The sequence below is a fragment of the Dendrobates tinctorius genome, unplaced genomic scaffold (assembly GCF_039654945.1).
Source record: "Dendrobates tinctorius isolate UK_male_01 unplaced genomic scaffold, ASM3965494v1 ptg000129l, whole genome shotgun sequence".
NCBI classification, from domain to species: Eukaryota; Metazoa; Chordata; class Amphibia; order Anura; family Dendrobatidae; genus Dendrobates; species Dendrobates tinctorius.
In genome coordinates this window covers 28896353-28923528 of record NW_027361797.1, presented here as the reverse complement: position 1 = coordinate 28923528, position 27176 = coordinate 28896353, and the positions used below count along the sequence as shown (strand labels likewise).

General features: G+C 40.8%; 1 protein-coding gene across 3 annotated transcripts in view; it reads left to right on the top strand.

Annotated features, from left to right (window-relative positions):
• The window catches only part of SNX29 (sorting nexin 29), a 520598-nt gene that overhangs the window by 294228 nt on the left and 199194 nt on the right, over nucleotides 1-27176 (top strand). For all 3 annotated transcript variants that reach the window (XR_012219883.1, XM_073542894.1, XM_073542895.1), the window contains exons 16-18: nucleotides 1620-1736; nucleotides 7310-7365; nucleotides 18241-18322. Coding sequence is in view for 2 of the 3 variants with exons in the window: in XM_073542894.1 (XP_073398995.1) it covers nucleotides 1620-1736; nucleotides 7310-7365; nucleotides 18241-18322 (255 nt within the window). In the remaining variant the exon portion in view is untranslated. The remainder of the gene's footprint in view (nucleotides 1-1619; nucleotides 1737-7309; nucleotides 7366-18240; nucleotides 18323-27176) is intronic.

Sequence of the window (27176 nt, the reverse complement as noted above, 5' to 3'; positions counted from 1 at the left end):
CTTATTGTCAACACTGAGAATGCAGAAAAATTGTGTGATATTTTTTTTACCCATTTTTCCTATTTTTCTATATCTTTTTAAATCGCTTACATAATCGTTAGTAGGTGAATATGCTGACAAAGTATCTTCCCACACTATAAAGTTAATTAGTTCGATGTCTTTTCACAATTTTTATTTTTTAGGTAAACAGAAGTGGTTCTTTAATTGTTCCAAAATAAAAAAGAAAAATCTTCTCTTCTGCTATTTTGTATTGTAAGACATTTACAGGAGGAAAAAAAAGTCAAAGGGAAATAAAATATTATGTATGTGATGGTATTTGCCTTTGTTTTTTCTCTAGATACATTTTGCGGGTGAGCATGGATCAGTGTGTTTTCAACTGCTTAAAAATGGTGGAATTTTATCATAGAAGTGTTTATTCCACATGTTCATTTTATACCATGTTGTTTGATCTTTTGCTATAACCAGATTTATTGGGAACCCGACAGTAGTTTCATGCTGCCCGAACTATGGACGGCATGAATTAGACACCTTGATTGCAGCCGTTTCTGAAACACATTTCCTAGACAACATACATGGAGTGTAGCCAGAATTGTGGCGTAAAGCTCTTTGAAAAGTCACAAACATTTTCTCCACTTTTGGAATTTTCACCCAGCTTTGAGAAAATGTCCAGAGTTAAGGCAGGACAGGGGGAGGATGGGGGTGTGCCACCAAAGCTCGCCTATTTCATGACGAGCTGTGGCAATCCTTACCCCATAAATCTTATTTCAGTCACCGAGTGAAGTAAGATTTGTGGCGAGGCACACACGGAGGTGCACACCACTTCCTTAGACGCACCCATTGGTGTGAACATCGCTGGTCTTGATGAATCGTGGTCAGTGTGTCTCGGATGGCTAGTGAAGGAGGCCAGTCCCCGGAAATCTCTCCACACCCACTGCCGGAGATTGATGGGTCGTTTCCGATACACACATGGAGAAATGAGAAGAAGACCAACCTCGGATAAGTCATTCAAGATGTATCTTGTCAAGAGCTGCTTTGGATTTTGTAAATTCTGCAGCGAATGTGTCCCTTGCGCACAACCCCGAAGGGTATGGGCACTAGATTTTAAGTAAAGGCTATTGTTTTTTTTTTTTATTCCCATTATGGTTACTTGCACTCTTGAGCTTTGATGCTTAAAAAGTATCTTAACAAGTCAATTATAGAACTAGTTTTCCTCCCAAGCCAGAAGAAATACAAATTCATTAAAAGTGATTTATGCTGAAACCTGTCGACGCCGCGATCTTTGATCTAAACACACTAATGTTTCAAAGACTGCAGTATTGCTTCCTGTAATTGATCTTCACTTTCGGAACTGATGTTCATTTCAAGAAACGGTTGTCACTTAAAAGCTCATTGAAAGCAAGCAAACATATTTCTCACAATCCCGGGGTAGTCAATACGCCAGCAGAAATTGGTCTGACTTGCCGCGATTATTATGATGGGTTGTCTTCCCAAAGCCAAGCAGGATAGTAACTCTTTTATGTGTATCATATGCTTCAATTTCTAGAGTCATTATAATGATAAATGTTGAGATCTGTGTGTGCAGATTTATGGGTCTGACGCCGTCCCCCCTTTTTTTTCAGGTTGCTGAAATGCACGGAGAGTTAATTGAATTCAATGAAAGGCTTCATCGTACTCTCATTGCAAAAGAAGCGCTTGTGTCACAAATGAGGCAAGAACTTATTGATCTCAGAGGGCCGGTAAGCATTCTTTATTGTGTACCGATTTTTCACTTGCGGTTGAAGATTAATTGGATGAGTAGCAATGAAGACAGTATATGTTTTTGCAAAATGTTATATGTTAGATAAACGATAAATGCTTTGAAAAAAAAAAAAACAGAAAAGACGCAAAGTGAAAAAGCACAGTAAACACTTTAAACGTGTTAATTGTGACTTTCAAATTGATGGCTTATCCTTAGGATACGTCATCAATATCTTACCGGTACCCCAGGACAGAAAGCGTGCTTTTTGGGAATTATGGTAGAACCACTTACGGAAAAGGCAATATCGGTCGCCGGTAGGTTAGTAGAGGGAGGAAACGCAGTCTGCATGGACTTCTAGTTTTGGAAGTAAGATAAATAAAGTAAGATTCAGCATCAAAACGTTTTTTAGTAGGATATATGTGCAATTTAGCCCCTTTGTTATCTGTTTAAAGGTCATTTGTAAGTTTGATGCTTGTTTTTCTTTTCTTTTTTGTTACCTTGTAAAGCAATTCTGTTAGTAAAATCTGTCTCCTCCTCCCCCCTAGAAACTATCCCTGAATTTATGGGCTTGAAGCACTTTACATTTCAACCTGTTGCTGCATTCTCGAGAAATTAGCGCTTTGATTCATGTGCAAGTGATGTGTTAGGTGATCTGGGCGTGGCAGTGCACTTAACAAGTCTTTGTCTGCCTAGGTTGTTTCCCTACCCAGCTCCAGCCACTTTAGATTGTTAGCTCACTGTGAGAAGCCAGGCAAAGAAATCAAACAGTGAGCTATCTGTCAAACTAAAGAGGCTGATGCTGCTGGGGAAACAACCTGAGTAGGCAGTGACTAGTTAAGTTCTCTTGTCTCACCCAGAGCACTTAAAGACTCATTTGCATATGGCTAAAAAATACTAATTTCTTGAGAATGCAGTGTAATTCAAAGACAGATGATATAGAAGCGTTGAAGAATTTAGCATGTGTGCAGTCTGGTGGGTTGATCTTGCTGACAGATTCCCTTTAAAGTGACCCTGCCAGCAAGATTCTACTCCCCAAACTATTTATGTGTGTATGTAGCTTTTTCAAAAACAAGTCCAGTGATATCTTTACGTGGCTAGTTAGTTTTTCCGTTGATGAGAAATCAGGATTTGAAATGACAGCTTTGGTCATTCCAGCTCTATCACCCACACAACTCCGCCCTGCCTCCTCCTGCTTGATTAGCTACCCTTTGCTGGGTGACTTCTGGTAAAGGAGCTGTCAAGCAGAAGGAGGCAGCACTGGGCAGGTAATAGAGCTGGAGTGGCAGAGGCTTCAGATCTACAAATAGCTTTTCAGCCTCATTTGCATATCAATTCAAAGGCTGATTTCCCAGTGATGGAGATATGGACTGATCAAGTTAAGATATTACTGGACTTGTCTTTGAAAGAGCTACATGCCCATATAAATAGATTGGGGTGTGAAATCCTGCTGATAGATTCCCTTTAAGAATGGCAGAAATGTTAATAATAATAATAATAATAATAATAATAATAATAATAATAATAATAATAATTATAGTTTACTTTGCTGATCTAAAAATAATGAAATAACATAACCCATCTGATACTTGTTACATAACAAAGCCGCAACTTTATTACTTCTAGGTAAGATGTCCTCATATGAACCTTAATGTGTAAAGTTTATCCAGCTAAATGTGATGTCTGAGCCATGCTTTGCATATTCTACCTCAAGCCTTTTATGTTCCAAGCCCACTTTCCTTGCCTAATGTATAATGCAGCATTTAAATATTCAGCAATTTGAGTCATAAAAGTTGAATATGTTCTCTGAACATTACAAATAAATCCGAATAGATTGGTAGCATTTGATAGTTATTTGGAAATTTGTGTCATCGATTTCCTAGCAGAGCACTGTTATTGCTTGCTCACTCCTTCAGTAAGTGCGCCATCTGTCATCCTCATGGGGTAGACCGCAGTGTTTAGCGCATCTCAGAAGCAAACATACAACAATTTTATGATGGTGAAGAAAATGAGAGAAAACCGCAGCGATGCCTGCTCAAGTAGGGAGATAGAAGGTTAATAAATTAATTTAAAAGGATTTAGTTTATAGACTTCTTAAAACAGGTTCAAAGACCAAATGTTTCCCCGTCAAATTACAAAATCATTTGATGTTTTATGGAAAAATTGTTCCACTTAGCCGTTTATTGGTTTTGTACTATTGGACTATTTTTTAATGGCCATCGCACCCAAATGAGCTTGTTTGACATCACATTTTAAAATTAAGGCATAAATTTGATGTTGGAACCCTTTAATGGCTATAGCAGTCATTGCTATTGGACAAGAAGGTTTGGTTTGCAGTTAAAGGGGGTATCCAGGACTTAGGGTTTTTTTGCTACGGGGCTTAGAACTTACCGGCCGGTAGTTGCTAACTACCTGCCTGATCTACTCTGTAACAATGTGTTCCGGCTCAGACAACTATTCTCCATCTTTATTTGACCTCGCATCAACAGTACACCACCTTCACTTCAGGTCTGCTCTGTCAACGGAGCGTCACTGCTGACAACATGCCGATTGACAGTAGCCTCCCTGCTGTTAGGTAGTGGGGAGCCGGCTGCCGCTCAGCATGACATTGGCGTTGACAGAGCTGAAGGGAAGAAGCAGCTCTATTGATTTGACATCACCAGGAGCAGAATAATTGCTGACAACAGACGGAAAATATTGTTACAAGGCAGAACAGGCAGGTAGTTAGCAACTACTTATCGGTAAGTTCTTAGCCCTAAATCCAAAAAAACCCCTCAAAGTCACTAATAACCCATTTAATGTTCTAGTTAATCCCTTAGGTTTTCAGCAAGGGTTGAGGTCGATGTTCTGTACAGGTTATTCAGGTTCTTACTCACCAATTGTATCACACTTTGTCAATGTGAATCATATTTTGTGCGCAGGACACTTTTATGCTCGAGTAGGAAAGGGCACCCTTAAGTGTACGGCCTTCAATTGTCTACATTCTTGTGCGCTGTATGAGAAATTTATAAAAAGAATGAAAATGTCAAAAGCCTGTCCAAAAATATTAGGACGTTTGGTACAGTAAGGAGCTCTGCTTGATAGCACCAGTAATACAGTGGTGCATGAAAGTTTGTGAATCCATCAGAAATTATTATTTTTGCATGTATTTGACCTAAAATTACATCAGATTTTCACACAAGTCCTAAACGTAGCGAAAGAGAACCAAATCTGACAAATAAGCAAAAAATATTAAACTAATTTTTAAAAAAAGCAAATTATCCAATAACATGTCTGTGAGTTGCAAATGTATGTGAACCTTTGGTTTTATTATTTGGTGTGACCCCCTTGTGCAGCAATAACTGCCACTAAATGATTACGATAATTGTTGCTTTGTACTACACTTCAGCTTCTGGTACAATGTAGGTGCCATAAGTGTTTGCAAGCTGTTTTGATCCAGATGAAGCCAAACAGATCCAAACCACAATACAACCGCCATAGTCTTTCATTGCTGTTTCAAGGTTTTTATGTTGTAATTACTGTAAATGTTTTTCTTTCTCAAAACCTAATTCTTCTAAATTAAAACAAAAAGCTCTAGTTTGGACTCATCAGTTATCAAGACATTTCTCCGTCAGGATTCCTGTTGTCCTTCTACAGTTTGACCACTAGTGGCTGCTATTGTTCACTTTGGTAATTGTGCTGCAGTTCCACCACTCCTTACCACTAGAGGCTGCTGTTGTGTTCTGCAATTGACCTTTACTAAGATGGCTGATTCTGAACCTGTGAAATCCATATTGTTTTCTGTTTGGGCCTACTTAAACCCACACGGATCCCTCACTCATTGCTTGACTCTTGTGTCTAGCTGTTAGTCTACTTCCAGTCTCCAGCTCCTGAACTTTCTTACTCGGACTGTTCTCATTTATCTCCGGATTGTTTCCTTTGCCATCTCCAAGAACATTTATTACCGATTGATTTTCCTGCTTCTTCGGCCTCTGGTTTCCAGCAGTGCTATTTCAGTATCATAACACTTTCATGGTCTACTGGCTTGTCCACATGATCTTTAGCAAACTGCAGGTAGGTAGCAATGGTTTTCTCCTTGCAATCCTTACATGCACGCCATGGTTATTCAGTAGATTCATGAACTTTAACATTAGCTAATGTGAGAGAGGCCTTTAGTTACTTAGAGGTTACCTTGGGTTCTTTCGTGATGTTGTGGACTGTTAATACACCTTGGTCTTCGAGTGATCTGTGTTGATCGACCATTCTTGGGAAGGGTTATGATGATCTTGAATTTCCTCCGTTTGCACACTATTTGTTTGACTGGGGATAGAGATCGTTTTATAACCTTCAGACTGATGAGCATCAACAACTCTTCATATGAGGTTTTCTGAAATCTGCTTTGTTCATATGATGATACACTTCCACAAACATGTTGTGAAGTTGAGACTTTCATAGGTTCCTGTTCTTAAAACAAAATAGGTCATCAGCTCACAACTGATTGTCATCCCATTGATTGAAAATACCAGATATCTTCAAGATATCTGATTATCCTAAATGTTCACATACTTTTGTGAATCAAACATGTAATTTTGGATGATATGAGATAATAAATAACAAAATCTAATAATTAACTTATTTGACCTACTTTTAGATCTTGCATGAAAATCTGACTTCGTTTTAGGTCAAATTTATGTGGAAAAATGGAAAATTCTGAAGGGTTCTCAGACTTTGAACCACCGTTTGTAAGTTAACTCTAGGTCACAGTAGATTCCTAATGTACATGCACAAAAAGAAACAAAAAAAATCTGTGCAAGTTTGGTATCGCTATAATAGTACTGACCGATGAGAGTCATGTTTAAAGGTAATTTTTACCATTCAATCAGTACCGCAAAAACAAACCCCGAACAATTGCGAAATTGCATTGTTTTCACCATTTTATCTTAGTTGGAATTTTTTTTTTACCATTTTTCAGCACATTATATGGTAGAATGGATGGAGTCCTTCAAAACTACAACTCATCCTGGAAAAAATCAAGCCCTCATCTAGATAAGTCCAATGAAAAATAAAAAAGTTAAGACTATTGAAAAATGGAGGCAATTAATTATTATTATTAATTATTGGCTATGGAGGCAATTAATTAATGTGCCATTGTCAATACTAGAGTTAAGTGAATTTTTTGCGGATTCGGTTCCGAATATTATCGGCGGCGAATATTGTTTTTTCAGTATTCGTTGAACACAGGCAAACGTCATTAGAATCAATGGGAGTAGAATTTACCGAATATGTTCAGAACCGATCACACATGCATTCGGCACGACTAGGGAACCAATATGGCACGAATATGGCAAATTCAGATTCGGCGGCCAAATCTGAACAAATTCACTGATCTCTAGAATACCCCCCCCCATAAAAACTAAATGTGACTTCCTAAGTAAAGGTACTTAGGTTTTTTTTTATAATGACTAATGATGAGTGCACGTGCTCAGTTAAGGTGTATGCTCGTGGGCTAACCGAGTGTCTTCAGTATGCTTTAGACAGTTGTCTTTAATTATTTTCTGCTACACATTCTAATGTATTCTGCTTTTGTCATTCTAGGTCCCTGGAGATTTGAGTCAAACCTCTGAAGACCAGAGTTTGTCAGACTTTGAAATGTAAGTTTAAGTACTTGCTCCTGTAAAGCCACCAAAATCCTTTGTGTTTCTAACTTTTTTTCAGAGAATGAGCTCATAAATCATCTATACCTGGGTTCCCCAACTCCAGTCCTCAAGGCCCACCAACAGGTCATGTTTTCAGGATTTCCTTAGTATTGCCCAGGCAATAATTCCATCACCTGGGCAATATTAAGGAAATCCTGAAAACATGACCTGTTGGTGGGCCTTAAGGACTGGAGTTGGGGAACCCTTATCTATACAACGTATCCACGTTTAAATGCATAATTTATGACAGAATCAAATCAAAGTTGTGTTGATTTACAACAAAAAGAGGACATCTAAAGATACGCTGTATCTTGTATGCAAATTAAAATATTAAAGTCTTATAATAAAATGACACATTCCATGGCTTTACTGCTCTGCTTTCTCTTTTGTTACAACAGCGCCACTCTAACAACTTCACTCTTCGCAGTGACACCTCCACGCTGCCGCTTCATTAGCTTTGTTTTCCGATACGTCAGTCTGTTATCTGCATTTCCCTACTGAATTTCAAGGGATTATAAAATGTATGCACTGCTGATTCATTTTGATTTTTTTTCGTCAGAAGATGTCTTAAATTTCAAACTTACGGGGTTTTCCAAGATTGGGGTTCAAGTATGCAGTCTCTCTATGTGACTGCAGACTTGGGAATACCTAGCATGCATAGTGCGCACTCTGAGGATGCTCCGGTACCGACAGTGGGCAGTCATATGACTGCAATTTGAATACTTCAGACCACTTTCTGACTAGAACTGTCCATCCTCGCTCATTTCACTTATTGAAAGACGTGACCGCTTGTATGCAAATCGCATGCTTGTAGTTATGTCCCCACCCAGCGCCAGCTATAGAGTATCCTGACATTGCTCACTGTGCGCGCTGTCAGGATTCACAAGTCTGCAGTCACATATAGTGACTACAGACTTGAACTCCAAGCCTGGACATTCCTATTAAAGGGGTTGTCCGGCTTTTCACATAATCTCAGTACATATCTGGGCTGAAGAATTATGACAATAAGTAATTTACTTTCTGTCACTAGTTTGCGCGGTTTTCTAGATATTCTGAACAGAACGTCCAAGGGGGGCTGTGTTATGGCATTGAAATGAGAACTAGTCGTAACCTCCTACTCTACTCCAAACATGCCCTCAATAGCAACAACCCCACCCTCCATAGCTACAGGCCCTCCCTGTCCACATGAAGAAGCCCTCATCACACAATAACAAATCCTCCCCCTCTAGCAGCCTCACTGCAGAGAGCAGACCACCCAGCTGCTCCTCCCCCAGACACATGCTGAACAGTGATCTATGGAAAGTGAAACTAGTGAGGAGGGAAAATCGTCCTGTATTCTGGGACAGGCTGCTCCCATCAGTATTTGTCATTAGAGACACAGTGCTCACACATACACTGCACCAAATCTGCTGCTGTGTGAAGACATCAGTGACACAGAGCTGTCTCATTCACACAGCAGAGGCTTTGTCACACAGCAGATTACATCAGTGACTGCCATCCCCTGTGCAGATTAGAAGCTACAGCCCCTCATCACTGGCCATCACACAGTCTGTTCTCACTGCTGCCAGCAACCTGGGACATTGAGGGAAGGAATTACTGATAATGAGTTATGTATTGTAATCATGGAGTTGCCCAGAATACAGGACGATTTTCACTCCTCCTCACTAGAGTTTCACTTTCCATAGATAACTAACTGTTCAGTGTGTGTCTGGGGGAGGAGCAGCTCTCTGCACTTAGGCTGCTGGAGGGGAAGAATTCATTACTGTGTGATGAGGGCTTCTTCATGTGGACGGGGAGGGCCTGTAGCTATGGAGGGTGGGGTTGTTGCTATAGAGGGCATGTTTGGAGTAGAGTAGGAGGTTACGACTAGTTCTCATTTCAATGCCATAACACCCCCCCCTTGGACGTTCTGTTCAGAATATCTAGAAAACCGTGCAAACTAGTGACAGAAAGTAAATTACTTATTGTCATAATTCTGCAGCCCAGATATGTACTGAGATTATGTGAAAAGCCCGGACAACCCCTTTAACTTCACATTTTGTTATGAAGAAAAGCTTTCCAATAAATTCTTGACACTGACAAGAAAAGCGGATTAGCAGGACTCTTTCTTTTAAAAAAAATTTAAAAAATGATATTTTGGAATTAAAGGGGTTTTCTGACATTAGAAATGTATGACATGTCCACACGCTATACCATAAATGTGTGATAGGTATGCGTCGTAGGCATCTATCTCAGAATCCTAGCATGTTAGAGTTGGAAGAGACCTTCAAGGTCATCGTGTCCAACCCCCTGCTCAATGCAGGATACACTAAACCATCTCAGACAGATGTCTGTTCAGCTCCACTACCCCTTCATGAGGGCATGTGCATGGATCTTAACATTTATTTGTGAGTTATCCAAATAAGTTTACTTTGCAGCTCTAAGGTCAAATGTCCCACCTTTAAGATCTAATCAGATATTTATGTAGAACCTCTTCAATTTGTTTATGGCCTAATAAGGCTAGTTTCACACTTGCGTTCTCGGGCGCAGCGCTGGGCCACCACTTAGCTCCGCCCCCGGCCGCAACATCTAAGGTCAGCTCCTCCTTGGATCGCATGACACTGCATGCGATCAGCGTACCGTATATTTAGCTTTGGGTACGCTGACCTACGCTGGTATGATTTTGCTGGCGCTGCGCCCAGCGCACAAAAATGTAACACAGCACGTTTTTGTACGCTGGGCGCTGCGCCAGCAAAATCAGACCAGCGCACGGTCAGCGTAACCAAAGCTAAATATATGGTACGCTGATCACATGCAGCGTCATGCGATCCTAGGAGGAGCTGACCTGAAGGGGCTTGGCCGCGGGCGGAGCTAAGCGGGGACCCTGTGCTGCGCCCAAGAACGCTATTGTGAAACTAGCCTAAGTTCCTCAATTAATAGGGATCATAAAATTACTGGGTTTTTCCATCCGAAATGTGATATCAGCCAGGTAAATTTGGTGAATTATTTCCCTTTACTGAAATAAATGTATATAATTAAATGTAACGCATATATGAATATACTGAATTGAATTATATCCGTATACTGAGGAGCCACCTTGCCACCATTTACCATCTACTGTGGGTACCAAGCATCCACGTTGTTCTTTAATAATCTAATATATAAAGCTGAATGTGTGTGTATGTTTGTATGTGTGTATGTCCGGAATTGGCATCTGCACCGTCGCAGCTACAGCCAAAAAATTTTGCACGGTCACACGTCTGGACCCCGAGAGAGTCATGGGCTATGTTGTGAGGCGAAATTTTAACCCCACGCGTTCCAATTCATTAAACAATTTTGCCCCTAGGTACATAATGGGGAAAAAGTCTATGTATGTATGTACGTACTGTATGTGTGTATGTCCGGGATTGGCATCCGCACCGTCGCAGCTACAGCCACAAACTTTTGCACAGTCACACGTCTGGACCCCGAGAGCGTCATAGGCTATGTTGTGAGGTGAATTTTTAACCCCGCACGTTCGAGTTCACCAAACAATTTGGCCTATTATTCTTATCATTTCTATGGTGTTATCGTCCTTTTGTAAAGCTGGAAATAACACAATTTATTACTGTGTCAACACAGACCACCCTCTGACACAGACTGCAGGGGGAGCCCAGTATCACACAGGATAGGATTAGATACATGGCTCAGCAGTTAGTATCACACAGGATAGGATTAGATACACAGCTCAGCAGTCAGTATCACAGAGGAGAGGATTAGACACATGGCTCAGCAGTCAGTATCACACAGGATAGGATTAGTTACACAGCTCAGCAGTCATTATCACACAGGATAGGATTAGATACACAGCTCAGCAGTCAGTATCACACAGGATAGGAATAGATACACGGCTCAGCAGACAGTATCACACATGATAGGATTAGAGACACAGTTCAGCACACAGTATCACACAGATTAGTATTAGATACACGGCTCAGCAGACAGTATCACACAGAACAGGATTAGATACACGGCTCTGCAGTCAGTATCACACAGGATAGGATTAGATACACAGCTCAGCACACAGTATCACACAGAATAGTATTAGATGCACGGCTTAGCAGACAGTATTGCACAGAATAGGATTAGATACACGGCTCAGCAGTCAGTATCGCACAGGAGAGGATTAGACACATGGCTCAGCAGTCAGTATCACACAGGATAGGATTAGATACACAGATCAGCACACAGTATCACACAGAGTAGTATTAGATACACGGCTCAGCAGACAGTATCACACAGAATAGGATTAGATACACGGCTCTGCAGTCAGTATCACACAGGATAGGATTAGATACACAGCTCAGCAGTCAGTATCACACAGGATAGGATTAGATACACAGCTTAGCAGGCAGTATCACACAGGATAGGAATAGATACACGGCTCAGCAGTCAGTATCACACATGATAGAATTAGATACACGGCTCAGCGCACAGTATCACACAGAATAGTATTAGATACACGGCTCTGCAGTCAGTATCACACATGATAGGATTAGATACACGGCTCAGCAGTCAGTATCACATGGTAGTATTAAATACACGGCTGAGCAGTCAGTAACACACATGATAGGATTATGTACACGGCTCAGTAGTCAGTATCACACAGGATAGGGATAGATACACGGCTAAGCAGATGGTATCACACAGGATAGGATTAGATACACTGCTCAGCAGTCAGTATCACACAGGATAGGATTAGATGCACAGCTCAGCAGTCAGTATCACACAGGATAGGATTAGATACACGGTTCAACAGTCAGTATCACACAGGATAGGATTAGATACACCGCTCTGTAGTCAGTATCACACTGGATAGGATTAGATACACAGCTTAGCAGGCAGTATCACACAGATTAGTAATAGATACACGGCTCAGCAGACAGTATCACACAGAACAGGATTTGCACTGTCCATTAACAATACTCAGGGACAGTCCTTGAAAGTAGTAGGGATAGATTTGCAATCTCCATGCTTTTCTCATGGGCACCTTTACGTGGTCTGTTCAAGAGTTGGAACTGCCAAAAATCTGTTCATCTTTGCACCGAAAGGAAAAACCAAAAATCTTGAATGAGTTGAAAATAGAATACCATCAATACTTGGGTAATCGTTTACTTAATTTGTGTTGCAAATCTGTAGTGTTGAATATATGATGTGAAACGTTTTTATGTGCAATATAATCATTATAATTTGTTATAACTAACCACAGTTGGTTACTATGCCCAGGCAATACCGGTATCTTCAGCTAGTCTAATATATAAAGCTCAAAGTGTGTATGTATGTGTGTGTCACACGTCTGGACCCCGAGAGCGTCATAGGCTATGTTGTGAGGCGAAATTTTAACCCCGCGCGTTACAATTCACCAAACAATTTGGCCTATTATTCTTATCATTTCTATGGTATTATCGTCCTTCTGTAAAGCTGGAAATAACACAATTTATTACCGTGCCAACACAGACCACCCTCTGACACAGACTGCAGGGGGAGCCCAGTATCACCTAGGATAGGACACGGCTCAGCAGTCCGTATCACACAGGATAGGATTAGATGCACAGCTTAGCAGGCAGTATCACACAGGATAGGAATAGATAAACGGCTCAGCAGACAGTATCACACAGGATAGGATTAGATACACAGCTCAGCAGTCAGTATCACACAGGATAGGATTAGATACACAGCTTAGCAGGCAGTATCACACAGGATAGGAATAGATACACGGCTCAGCAGACAGTATCAAACAGGATAGGATTAGATACACGGCTCAGCAGTCAGTATCACACAGGATAGGAATAGATACACAGCTCAGCAGACAATATCACACAGAATAGTATTAGATACACGGCTCAGCAGACAGTATCACACAGAATAGGATTAGATACACGGCTCAGCAGTCAGTATCACACAGGATATGAATAGATACACTGCTCAGCAGACAGTATCACACAGGATAGGATTAGATACACAGCTCAGCACACAATATCACACAGAATAGTATTAGATACACGGCTCCGCAGACAGTATCTCACAGAATAGGATTAGATACACAGCTCAGCAGTCAGTATCACACAGGAGAGGATTAGACACATGGCTCAGCAGTCAGTATCACACAGGATAGGATTAGATACACCGCTCTGTAGTCAGTATCACACTGGATAGGATTAGATACACAGCTTAGCAGGCAGTATCACACAGAATAGGATTAGATACACGGCTCAGCAGACAGTATCACACAGAATAGGATTAGATACACGGCTCAGCTGTCAGTATCACACAGGATAGGATTAGATACACGGCTCAGCAGTCAGTATCACACAGGATAGGGTTAGATACAAGGCTCAGCAGATGGTATCACGCAGGATAGGATTAGATACACAGCTCAGCAGTCAGTATCACACAGGATAGGATTAGATACACAGCTCAGCAGTCAGTATCACACAGGATAGAAATAGATACATGGCTCAGCAGACAGTATCACACAGGATAGGATTAGATACACAGCTCAGCACACAGTATCACACAGAATAGTATTAGATACACGGCTCAGCAGACAGTATCACATAGAATAGGATTAGATACACGGCTCTGCAGTCAGTATCACACATGATAGGATTAGATACACGGCTCAGTAGTCAGTATCACACAGGGTAGGATTAGATGCATGGCTGAGCAGTCAGTAACACACATGATAGGAATTAGGTACACGGCTCAGTAGTCAGTATCACACAGGATAGGGATAGATACACAGCTCAGCAGATGGTATCATACAGGATAGGATTAGATACACTGCTCAGCAGTCAATATCACACAGGATAGGATTAGATACACGGCTCAGCAGTCAGTAACACACGGTAGGATTAGATACACAGCTCAGCGGAAAGTATCACACAGGAGAGGATAAGGTACACAGCTCAGCAGACATTATCACACAGGATTGCGTTAGATACACAGCTCAGAAACAGGATGTGCCAAAGGAGAGGACATTTTCATTCAAAGAATTCCACTCATTCCATCTGATTTGTTTTTTGATTTAAAACGCCTCCAGTTTCCAGTTCAATTGCTATTTGCACTGTCCATTAACAATGCTCAGGGACAGTCCTTGAAAGTAGTAGGGATCGATTTGCTATCTCCATGCTTTTCTCATGGTCAACTTTACGTGGTCTGCTCAAGAGTTGGATCTGCCAAAAATCTGTTCATCTTTGTACTGAAAGGAAAAACCAAAAATCTGGAATGAGTTGAAAATAAAATACTATCAATACTTGGGTAATCATTTACTTAATTTGTGTTGCAAATCTGTAGTGTTGGAAGATATAATGTGAAATGTTTTTATGTGCGATATAATCATTATAATTTGTTATAACTAACCACAGTTGGTTACTATGCCTGGGCAACGCCGGGCTCTTCAGCTAGTATAGCAATATTTTAGGAAACAGAGGAAAAAATAATCAGCTCACCCTGTGAACAAGGACTCTTTGGCCAGTAGTGTGGACCAGTGTAAATCAGGAAAAAATTGAAACGACAGCCAATAAAAAATAAATACTTTATTCTTTTAACTTAAAAAGATAACAGGTCATGTCAGACAAGGAGGACAAAAAAGAACCATCTGTTTACGTGTTTCAAGTTTACATGGTCCTTAGTCTTAAAGGACCATATAGGCTTGAAAAGCATAATTGGATGTTTATTTCTGTACTTTTTAGGTAAAATAATAAATATAAGAAAGATTAAAGGATATAAGCATGTCTGTATACTCATCAAGAGACGGGTTAGAAAAACATTATCTTATCAGCAAAAATACCCCGCTAAAATGTAACGTTTATTTAAATTATTTAAAATAGTTACAAATGGAAAACAAAAAAAGAAATGAATATCAAATATAATAATTGTGTAGGTTTTTCCAGGTACCAAAACTAGGTTCCTAATAGCAAACACTGAGATTAAATTTCAGGAAAGTATGAATGTAAAGTTTCCACTGAGCTAATGATGGTGGGGAATCCAAAGAAGACTCCAGTAGTGAAAGATTGCTAATAATGAGGCGCAGCGCCCCAAAGCTGTTATCATTCTCACAAAATTCCAGTGCATATAAAAAGTAAAAAGTCGTGTCCAGCTCTTAATCTAAACAGTATGTGTTTCATACACTTGCCCAACTCAAGTTTCACCTTATCGGCTTCTTCAGGGGCATAGTGAATAGATAACGCATTAATGTTTTGCCTTACCTGGACGCTGCCACAATTATTTCTATATTTAAGGAAAATCTGACTCATATATACAGTGTATGTCCCAAACCTGTACTGTCCTAGTCTCTGTGTCTATGGGTCATCTCCTCCCTTCCTCTTATACCTAAATTGCTTCTGTTATATGCAAAATACAAAGAAGCAGCTTTTGGGAAATCAAAATTCCGTCTGAAGACATTGGGTCAGCATCAACTAAATTCAGTCTTTGTTGTGATTTTCATTAGCTGCTTTTCCCTATTCCAGAAATCATGTTGTCATGTAAAGAATGGGTGATTCAGGCATTAGAAGCACATTGGGGAATGACCGATGATGCATTTACCTGCATGTACAAGTAGAGATTCCCCATCACTAAAGCGTTCTTTTTTATATGTAAACAGTACGAAAACAAAGGCTATATAATGTCAATGAATTGCACAAAGCCACGTTCCTATCACATTCATATATATTTTGTATAGAACGCCAGCTTCTGGTTTTGTATCACAGATTGTAGCAGTCACTGTCCGAAAGCTAAGAGGTGATTAGATTCTCCTTCACACTTCTCTGTAGTAAAAGGATATGATTCAGGGGTGGTTGGGGGGCTCTTCTACCTGATCACAAAACAAAAAAGTAGTGGTGGAATTGGGGGATCTCGGGGATATTTGCATGGTACTTAACTAATTTTTTTGAGTATATGACAGGTCTTCTTTAATATTCACATCATGACAACCATCTATATGAAATTGGCAAGGAACTAACCCAGTATAAAAGCTGCAACATCGAATTAATACCAGAACCATCAGCCCAGACCAGCACCATTGTGTAGCCCCAGGTCATAACATCTTTATCATTGCTGCCTATTCACATTATTAACTTTTGATGCCACGTTAGGCCGCTTTCATACTTCAGGCTTTCGGTATCTGGCATGGTGCGGCGAAAAACCGGACTGCCAGATCCGGCGCCTGTTACGACCAGATCCGGCTTTTTCCCCGTGCTGTATCATTGCTGCCACATTGCGCCGGATGGCAATGCGGCGCGTCCGTTTTTTTCCGGATCCGGAGAAAATAGCCGGTCCGGCGTCTGGAAAAAACGTTGCATGCACCGGTTTTTCGCACTGCGCATGCCCGGAAACCTTCTCTGCCAGGAATATATCCGGCAGAAAGAAGGATCCGGTGTCTGCGTTTGCAGCCGGATCCGGTAGTCCGGTTTTTCGCCGCACCATGCCGGACACCGAAAGCCTGAAGTGGGAAAGCGGCCTTACCTTACTAATTCAGGCTTATCCTGTTTCGGCATTACCCATCAATGACATCGCAGGAGATATGTTTATGTTCTATTCAGTTTTACATATATTGTTAATTTTTTAGCTGTTCATTTTGTACTCGCTCATAGTTGCACTTACCTTGCAGCTTTCTTATAGGGATAGTAGCACTGGTGGTCTCTATTTTTATACTAGTCTGTATTAAAGGGATTGTTTGTCCTTGGAGTACTGCAGTCACTCTGTGCATGGTGTGACTGCATACTTGCGAATCCTCACATTGTGTGCTTTACGCGCTGTGAGGATTCTATGGTGGCGTTTCCAGGAGCGGGCAGTCATATAACTTCCAGCCACATTCCAACTAGACTGTTTGTTTTCACTCAGTAGACTTGCATTGAGTGAGGCCTCGCCCATCTAGTTGGCACGTGACTGTAGGTATGCAGATCACATACTTGAGGTCAAGTGCCCGCTGCTGGCACTGGAGAATCCTCACAGGGCGCAGTGCGCATGTTGAGGATTCACAAGTCTGCAGTCACATAGAGTGATTGAAGATTTGTAGTTTAAGAGAAGACAACCCCTTTAAGCATGTTAAAGTGTTTTCAGATATGATTGGAACATTGATGTAAAGATCCATTTTCAAAATTAACAAGTTTGAGGAAATTGCTTTACATGTTTTCACGTAAACATGTACCTGGAATAGCAACTTATGTGCAAAAAGTGTAAAAAAAAAAAAAAAAAACCCACAAAAAATAGGTCAAAATAATAAAGAAGAAATGTACAAACACGTAAACACTCATCATACAGTTTGTCCTTCCAAGTCACGTTAAACTATATTTTGACAATGAGTGCTTACAGCATTTACGAGCTCTTCACAAGCAAAGCGTTACGGGAAATGTGCGGTGCTATAATGGTCTGCTGAGAATGTCATTTTCTTCCACATGCACTTTCACATACTTGAGCGTTGTTTTCCGGTGCAGGAATCGGTTAGGCTAGACTGGCCTCTACCATCCCATCACATTGTTCTTCGAGCATTTATCACTTGATTATGTAAGAAAGTTATTTTCTGGTGTAAAATCTGAATTTAGCTGAGAACAGAGGATGTCACGTTAGAAGAGGCCACTCATCATCCCGGACTCTCGATAAGTTATACAGGAAGTGTTGAGAATGTTCTGGCTCGCCTGCGCCTGTCGAGACCTCGTACCCTACTCGTGACTCTCAGTTGCCTCCTATCCGCCTAATAATTCTAGTTTATCTTTGTGACATTTTTCTTTGTTCCAGTAGACAAAATATCAGCTCTATTCCTCTTCATTCCTGTAGATGTCAATAAGCTTTTCCTCGTTGTCTCTGTTACAGATCACACCGTGCCCTTGTAAATGTTTGGATACCCTCTGTTTTCCTGCGAGGTAAATCTACCCACGCTTTTCATGTCTATCAGGTAAGATGATGTGTCGGGGAATGAATATGACAGGTTATCTGTAAGGGAGGGCGAAGGCTGCCGGAGAACAGTTGCTATAATACTTAGATATTTTACTGACTCGTTTCAACTATTATGTTTCCCACTAAAATTCATGTTTTTTTTTGCTTCGTGGTTTGTTATGCTTTTTTCAATGTTTTTATGACTTGGATGTTAAGGCTATGTTAGCACATTCAGGATTTGCTACGGCTTGAGGTATGGAATCTGTTCCTAAATCATCAAATCCCCTAACGTTCTTTCATCCAATGCAAGTAAATGAGGTGTTTCATATCCTTTTCACATGAAGCGGAAAATATCGAAACTGAATTATGATTTCATTCTGGATTTTAAAATCTACAGGAGGCTCGTTATTTCCAGGCATTACATGCAGAAAAGCCACGGATTAGTGACAGAGAAGGACAAAGGAGATGATCCTCCTGTGGATCCACTGGAACTTCCCCAGCAGAAATCTAGTATCAACCTTGGATTTCTGCTGTGGATTCTTTGAGAAATGAACACTACATTTTCCACTTTACTAATTTTTTTTTCTCATTCTCCACCCAAGTATTTCAAGATTTCCGTATGCCCAATTTAGATAATGAATATGGGTTTGTTTTCTGGCTTTGTCTACTCTGTATTCCAGGTTTAGCTTCTTAGAAGACCCTCCAATCCTCATCTGATTTTCTCACTTTATCTACTAGTTTACCTAGCTACATTTGCTCTTCATTCCCGATTTTTGACTGTTGCCTAGAGATGAAAGAATCAATTTGCAGGACGTTGACCGCTGGACAAATCTCCATACCTTCCAGGATTCCCGACTCCTCTTTTGATTAGCTGGGCCGGCGTTACATCATAATTGCAGCATAGTGAATACACACAACAATAAGGAGAGTTGCATGCCTCCCGGTCACAGATCACTGACCGAGCCGATGGATTGGAGTCCCACAAATCGATTCTCCTCATTTCTACTCTTGACCATTCCTGACTATGTAGATTCAGCTTAATAGGTTTTAGCCTCCCGGTCACAGATCACTGACCGGGGCTGATGGATCGGAGTCCTACAGATCGATTCTCCCATCTCTACACTTGACCATTCCTAACTATGTAGATTCAGCTTTTCATTACTTCTTGTGAATCTTTTTGGAAAAATCTCAAATCTTTCCTCTCTTCAGTTCCTACTCAACCTTCATTAAAAGGTGGTTTGCTACAGTCGGTCTTTCCCCTTCTGGGAGGGAATTTAAGTTGGTTCTCCAACTTGGCCGTGATGACAGATTTGTAAGGGTGGCCCACCCATCAACAAATCTGGACAAATGAACTCTGGGTTCTTGAGATGGATAATGTGGAGATCCAGTTGTGCTCACCTTGGTCTACAAAAAATGTATGTGCAAATTGTGGACCTCATAAAATGTCTCTACATTGTCACATGACAACAAAAGACTTTGGAATTATTGGCACTTTATACTAAAGCTGACTGTTCATTGATGTGGTTATTGATGTCTTCCAAAAGCTTGGATTTGAGAGTTCGACCTTATTGGTAACTCATGTGGTGGACAGGTATTTTATCTGCAGAGTAAGAGTAGTCATCCAACTGCATTCTCCAACCCAACGTTTCTGATGATGTTCCAATTAGTGTTGATAAGATGATTTTTTTTTTTTTGGGCACTGTGGTTTTGGAGCCAGCTACACAACAGTGTCATACCCGTCATCTGTGATATCAAGTCCTTGTCATCGTTGATTAAATGAATTGGCATGCAGATGTCATCTGTCTTCCCGTACCACTGACAAACACTTTGGCTATCTAAACAGTGTAGGAGAGGTTTCATTGATGGTTACACATTAGCAATGAGCACCACTCTTCTTTTTCCTGAGAGAAAAGGGAAAAGTTAATTATCATGTTCATTTTTCAGAACCGGTGTTAGGAAATGTCTGTGTTCAAGAACAAGAGCTTCTGTCAGAAGTGCCTATTACCACCCTCTCTATGGTCCAATTCACATCTGATTAGATGTGGCCACTTAGGACCAGCTTTGTTTTTAGGGACTTGCCAGTTGATTTGAATCTCACATTTTTTCAATATTTTATTACACCTATTCATGGGACAACACACTGGAGATCTGACACTTTGATACAATGTAAAGCAGTCATTGCACAGCTTGTATAAAAGTGTAAGTTTGGTGCCCTCTAAATAACTCAACCCACAGCCATTAATGTCTAAACCGCTGGCAACAAAAGTGAGTACACCCTTAAGTGAAAATGGCTAAACTAGCCATTTTCATTCCCCGATTTCATGTGACTCATTAGTGTTACAAGGGCTCAGGTGTGAATGGGGAGCAGGTGCGTACAATTAATATCTTTTGGAATAAAGGATTTTTTTAGCTTTAAAACTCCAATTTTTTCTCCTTTTGTTTCTATGTTCTAGGAGTGGCTTTAATACTTGCTGATGGATTCATGGTCTATAACGGCCTAATATTAATTTACCATAATGTTCCTGTTTTTTGTGTTAATAAAAAAACTGAATATATATATATATATCTAATATATAAAGCTCAAAGTGTGTATGAAAGTGTGTATGTGTGTGTGTATGTCCGGGATAGGCATCCGCACCGTCGCAGCTACAGCCACAAAATTTGGCACAGTCACACGTCTGGACCCCGAGAGCGTCCTAAGCTATGTTGTGAGGCGAAATTTTAACCCCGCGCGTTCCAATTCACCAAACAATTTTGCCCCCGTCTATATACTGGGGGAAAAGTGTGTGCGCGTCAAGCCCCGCCCCTCATTGTGATGTCATAATGCCCCTATTTGCATACTGGGGAAGCAGTGTGTGCGTATCAAGCCCCGCCCCTCATTATGATGTCACAATGGTTGCCATGGCGACACTGATGTCATCAATGGTTGCAAGCCCTGCCGCCGCTCATTATGATGTCATAATGGTTGACTATGGGGCACTGGACTATGGGATGGAGGATGTGTGATGGGTATATGGGCACTAGACTGTGGGATGGAGGATATGTATGACGGGTATATGGGCTCGGGACTATGGTATGGCGGATGTGTATGACGGGTATATGGGCACTGGACTATGGGATGGAGGATATGTATGACGGGTATATGGGCACGGGACTATGGGATGGAGGATATGTATGACGGGTATATGGGCACGGGACTATGGTATGGAGGATATGCATGATGGGTATATGGGCACGGGACTGTGGAATGGAGGAGATATGTATGACGAGTATATGGGCACGGGACTATGGGATGGAGCAGGGTGGATTTGATTTAAATCTAACTGATTTAAATCACGATTTAAATCACGATTTAAATCACTAGTCAGTAAGGCTTGATTTAGATCAGTGATTTAAATCAAAGTTTCTACCTAAACTAGTTCTTGCTACTTTAACATGCAAGTAGATAAAGATTTTTAGAATCACTTTTTATATTACTTTTTTCTCCCCAGTTTAATGGGTTAATCATTCATATTTGGACACCACTGTTCTGTTGTACTTAGGAAGGAGAAAAATAATCCTGACCTTAATAACAATTTAAATAGATTTATTCAACTGAAACAATAACAACATTACAGCATAAGTTATTTGCTTAAACAAACATCCATGTTTGTTAACTAGTTTGGCTAAACAAAATATATATATATTTTAAGAAACTTAGACTGTCAGCCCAGCCGACACATGAAAAACTTAAATACTACTGTCCCTCCTGTCCTCTGTAGCTCACTTGTCGTCATCTTCATCATCATCTTCTTCTTTGTTCCTATTCATAATCTGGAAAAGAAAAACAAGCTTTCCTGCTTTATTGGGTCCCAACCGATTTCTCAATTTAGAATGAATGAGTCCAAAGGAAGAGAATATTCTTTCATCGCCTGCAGAAGAAGCTACTGCTGTTAAAAGTGAAATCATTACTTGAACAGTCTCTAAATCCAAGCGCTTAAGTGACTTCCACCAGTTTACTGGTGTGACCTTCCTTAAAATATCTTCAGCAAACATATATTTCTTGAATGGTTCCCCCTTAGCTCTGAAGTTTATTATAGTTGGCATTAAAGATGGATGATTGCTGGATACCCATGTCATAGCTAACTCCTCTTCCTCAGCACTTAGGTTTTGACCCTGATATTGGATATTGACAATATTTGCCAAAAAATGAGCTGGAGTCAGTGCTTGTCCCATTCGTTTGTTTACTGCTTGTAATTTAATTCTGTCCATGTGTAGTTCTGTTTTTAAGTGTTCACTCAGTTCCTTCCAAATTTCAACAGCATCCGCAATAAAACAGCTATTTTTCTGTATTTTGTTTAAAGCTTGAGAGATGGGTTTCAGGAAGCTCAGCATATGTTCAACATTTCTCTTAAGCCCAATGTTGAGGATTTTGGCCGTGACAGTGCCATCTATTTTATCTCGATTTTCTTCACAAAGTGTCATCAGAATAGGCCAGTTTTTGATATACTGCTCAAAACAGTCCACCACAGAGTTCCATCTAACATCTTGTGGCAGCGTTAGCTTGGTTCCACCCATCCTTTTCAGAGCTGCTGCAGCAAAATTATTATTACGGAAGTATTTAGCAATTTCAACAACATTAGCCTTTATTTCTGGAACACTTAAGTCTTTGGCTAAGAGGTGCAGCAAATGAGCACTGCAACCATATGTTATTAGCAGCTTTGTATTCCCTCCCTGCTCTTCTAAATCTCTTCTCATCTTGGATAGGTTTGCAGCATTGTCAGTGACCAAACTGCGTACTAGACATTTGAATTTTTGTTCACATGTCGTTATAGCTTTTACTGCCACTTCTTGTAAGTATTCTGCTGTGTGTGCATTTCCTGACGTATCAGTTGTTTGTGCAAGGAAGACTTTACCTTCTTCTGTTGTTATACAAGCACATACAATAGGATCGTTGTGGACATTACTCCACCCATCAATACTTAGGTTAACAATTTTACCCTCCAGAGCTGTTGCACATTGCTCCATTTCTCTGTTATACACTTGATCCAGCAGTTTCCCTGCAACATCAGCTCTGCTGGGTGGACTGTATCCTGGTCTCAGTGACTGAACCATATTAATGAAATGTGGGTTCTCAGTCAGACGGAAAGAAGAGTTCGTTGCATAAATAAACTGGGCAATTTTTTCATCAATCAACTCTTTTTCTAATCTGCTAGTTGTTATCACAAACCTATCTATGGTGGTTCCAGGAGGTAAAGGTTTTTTCTTCGTTTTGGGTGATGGTGATATGTGGCTGTGGGTGTCGGATGATGATGCTGCTGCTGCTAATGAAGCACTATCCTGGATGGATAACTCTGAAACTGTAGAACAGGATGATGGTGATCTTGGAGGTGGATAGTTTCCAGAATCCATGAATTCCCCTAAACAAAAAAAGTCAATGCTGTTATTTTATTGTTTATACAATTTCTGCTTATTGTACACAACATATCACTGCCCCTGCCCCAAAAGGAATATTTGTTTTTCTTCATAACTGTACCAAATGACAGTAACATGCAGTAATAATAAGAAATATAATTTTTCTCACACATGACAGTTCAGTCTTTAGAAATAGGATTCAATAAAAATGTTTACCAACCTGAAGATCCTGCCTGTTCAGAAGTGTTTCTTTGGTCATCTTCATCACCGCACTTCTCATGATGTTGCCTCATTCGCGCCACCAGGCCTTGCATCTCTTTGTTGCATCGTTTGCATTTTGCACGCATGCCTGCCTTACCGATAGGCGAAGGAGCTTCATTAAAATATTCCCAAACTGGGTCTCTTTTACAGCCTGCTGCCATTATAAGGAAAGAATGTAATAAACCTCAGATCGTACACACAAACAGATCCAGACTTGTCTGTCTGTGGCTATGCTGCAGTATTGTGCTCAAAGTTTCACTTTCATTTTCTTGTCTGCTTGCCCTTCCTCCTCCTCACACTTAGATTCACATTCTTCTTGTGTTGTGCAGATCTATTCCACTCCAAACAATCAGAAACATATTGTCTAACTTCTTGGACTTGGCACTGAAGGGGTTGATTCTGTATTCATAGGTTTGTAGAACAATAGGATTAAGGTCTTTTTCTCAACTCTGTTCATGTTGTAACATTTTTGCCGTGAAGAAGAGGCTGGGACCTCTGCGGAGTCAAATTCAGTTTTGAGAACTGCGTAAGTAAAGCGAGCGTCTGTGATAATATAGGAGAGAAACTGCCCACTAATCCTACAGAAACCTCTGGAAGAGCATGGCATTGTGAATGTTACACATATACAGCCTTTATTCTACTGAGTTAAACAACTCAGCTTTATCTCATGATGGAAGAACCTTTGGATGGTAAAATATTTTCCTCAAAAAGCAGTTTATTGAAAAAAATCCGATTTAAATAAAAAAAATCCGATTTAAATAAAAAAAATCCGATTTTTTTTGATTTTTTTAAAAAAAACATTGATTTTTATCACCCTGGGATGGAGGATATGTATGACGAGTATATGGGCACGGGACTATGGGATGGAGGCTATGTATGACGGGTATATGGGCACGGGACTATGGGATGGAGGATGTGTGATGGGTATATGGGCACTCGACTATGGGATGGAGGATGTATGATGGGTATATGGGCACTCGACTATGGGATGGAGGATATGTATGATGGGTATATGGGCATGGGACTATGGGATGGAGAATATGTATGATGGGTATATGGGCATGGGACTATTGGATGGAGGATGGGTATATGGGCACTCGACTATGGGATGGAGATATGTATGATGGGTATATGGGCATGGGACTATGGGATGGAGAATATGTATGATGGGTATATGGGCATGGGACTATTGGATGGAGGATGGGTATATGGGCACTCGACTATGGGATGGAGGATATGTATGATGGGTATATGGGCACGGGCCTATGGGGTCGTGGATGTGTGATAGGTATATGGGCACGGGACTATGGGATGGAGGATTATTATAATTTGTTATAACTAACCACAGTTAGTTACTATGCCTGGGCAGCGCCGGGCTCTTCAGCTAATATATATATATATATATATATATATATATATAGCTGAGTGTGTGTGTGTGTGTATCTATGGGTGTGTATCAGGCCACGGCCACTCCACATAGCCCTGCCCACTGGCTTCTGGAGTGCTGGGTGGCAGAGGGAAAGTGCGGGACGCGGGTGGAGAGCGGAGCTGTAAGGGGGAGAGCGGGACACAGATGGAAAGTGGGGCTGCAGAAGGAGACAGCGGGGGTGTGGAGCGAAATCAGGACTGCTGAGGGAGAGAGTGGGACGGCCAGTGGAGACAGGAGCTGTGGAGGGAGAGAGCAGGACGGCGACTGGAGAGCTGGTCTTCGGAGGGAGAGAGCTGACGGCAGTTAGTTACTACGCCCGGGCAATGCCAAGTTCTTCAGCTAGTATATATAATAGGAAAAAAATACTAAATCTCGTCCATATACTGCAGACGTTTTTCTTCACAGTAATTCACCTGCAGTACAGTACAGATTTGCCAATTGAGGACAAATACATGATTACATAGAATATATATTTCAATATAACTCGAGAATTAAAAATGTTACCGTTAGAATAATGATAATTAATAATAATATAGTAATTTTGTTTCTATGGCACCAGCATATTCCGCAGTACTTAACAATTAAGCTGAGAAAAGTACAAAGACAATACAAAGTAAGACATCGTTCAAAAGTTACAGGAGGGGTGAGGGTCCTGCTCTGAAGCTTACAACCTATAAGGAAATAGGGAGGACACAATACGTAAAAAGTGCTCGTCATGTACGGTCCAGCCATTATTATAATAAATAGGGCATTTCAAGTAAGCTTCATGATCCGGTCATCTGCCAGGATGTGTCTAAGTGCAGCTAGCAAGTACTATTGTGTGGTAGCCTAAAACTTAACTTTTAATCTCTAATCAGATAAAATAGCACATATATAAAATGTAGTCCAGCCAGACCTAAAGTGCAAAGACAGTGCAAAAAACCACCCATCACCTACCCATCATAACATACATGCCACGTCCCTTGCACTGACCACCATGTAGGAAGGATCCTTCCTGGCAGTACTATATGGTAACGTACACGCTTTTAGCACTTGATGCAGGTCAGTCAGTGTATTGAGGATACTCCTGTCAGAGGGTTGAGGGTACATAGTCCTTCTCAATTATACACATACAAATAAAAGATTGGAGCACTCTCATCCAACATGCAGATCAGGAGTCAGATAGCCACAATGCCTGTTACCACTGCATAGTGGTCTTGAGGTAATGACCATTAGTGACACAGTGCTGTGTTGGTGGGACGATTTCCCACTGAATGAATAAGACTCCCCTGAAGAACCTTTGTTGCAGAGGAAACGCATCGGGAGCAGCGCACCTTGCACCTGACCGTACCGTTGGCATGACATGGTGAAAATGGGACAGTGTGAAGGGCTGTTTCACACCGGAGGATCTGACTCCTGATCTTTATGTTGGGTGAGAGTGTTCCAGTCTCTTACATATGTGTATAATTGAGAAGCACTATGTACCCTCACCCTTTGACAGGAATATTTTTATTTCACTGATTGACCTGCATCAAGTGCTTAAAGCGTGTGCGTCGCCATATAATACTGCTAGGAAGGATCCTTCCTATATGGTGGTCAGTGCAAGGGACATGGCATGTAAATTATGATGGGTAGGTGATGGGTGTTTTTTGCACTCTCTTTGTACTTTAGGTCCAGCTGGACTAAATATTATATGCATGTTGTTTTATCTGATTAGAGATTAAAACTTAAGTTTTAGGCTACCAAACATTGCAACAGCATACTTATATTCAGTGATTTCAGTATATGACCCATTGCTATTACTAGCAAC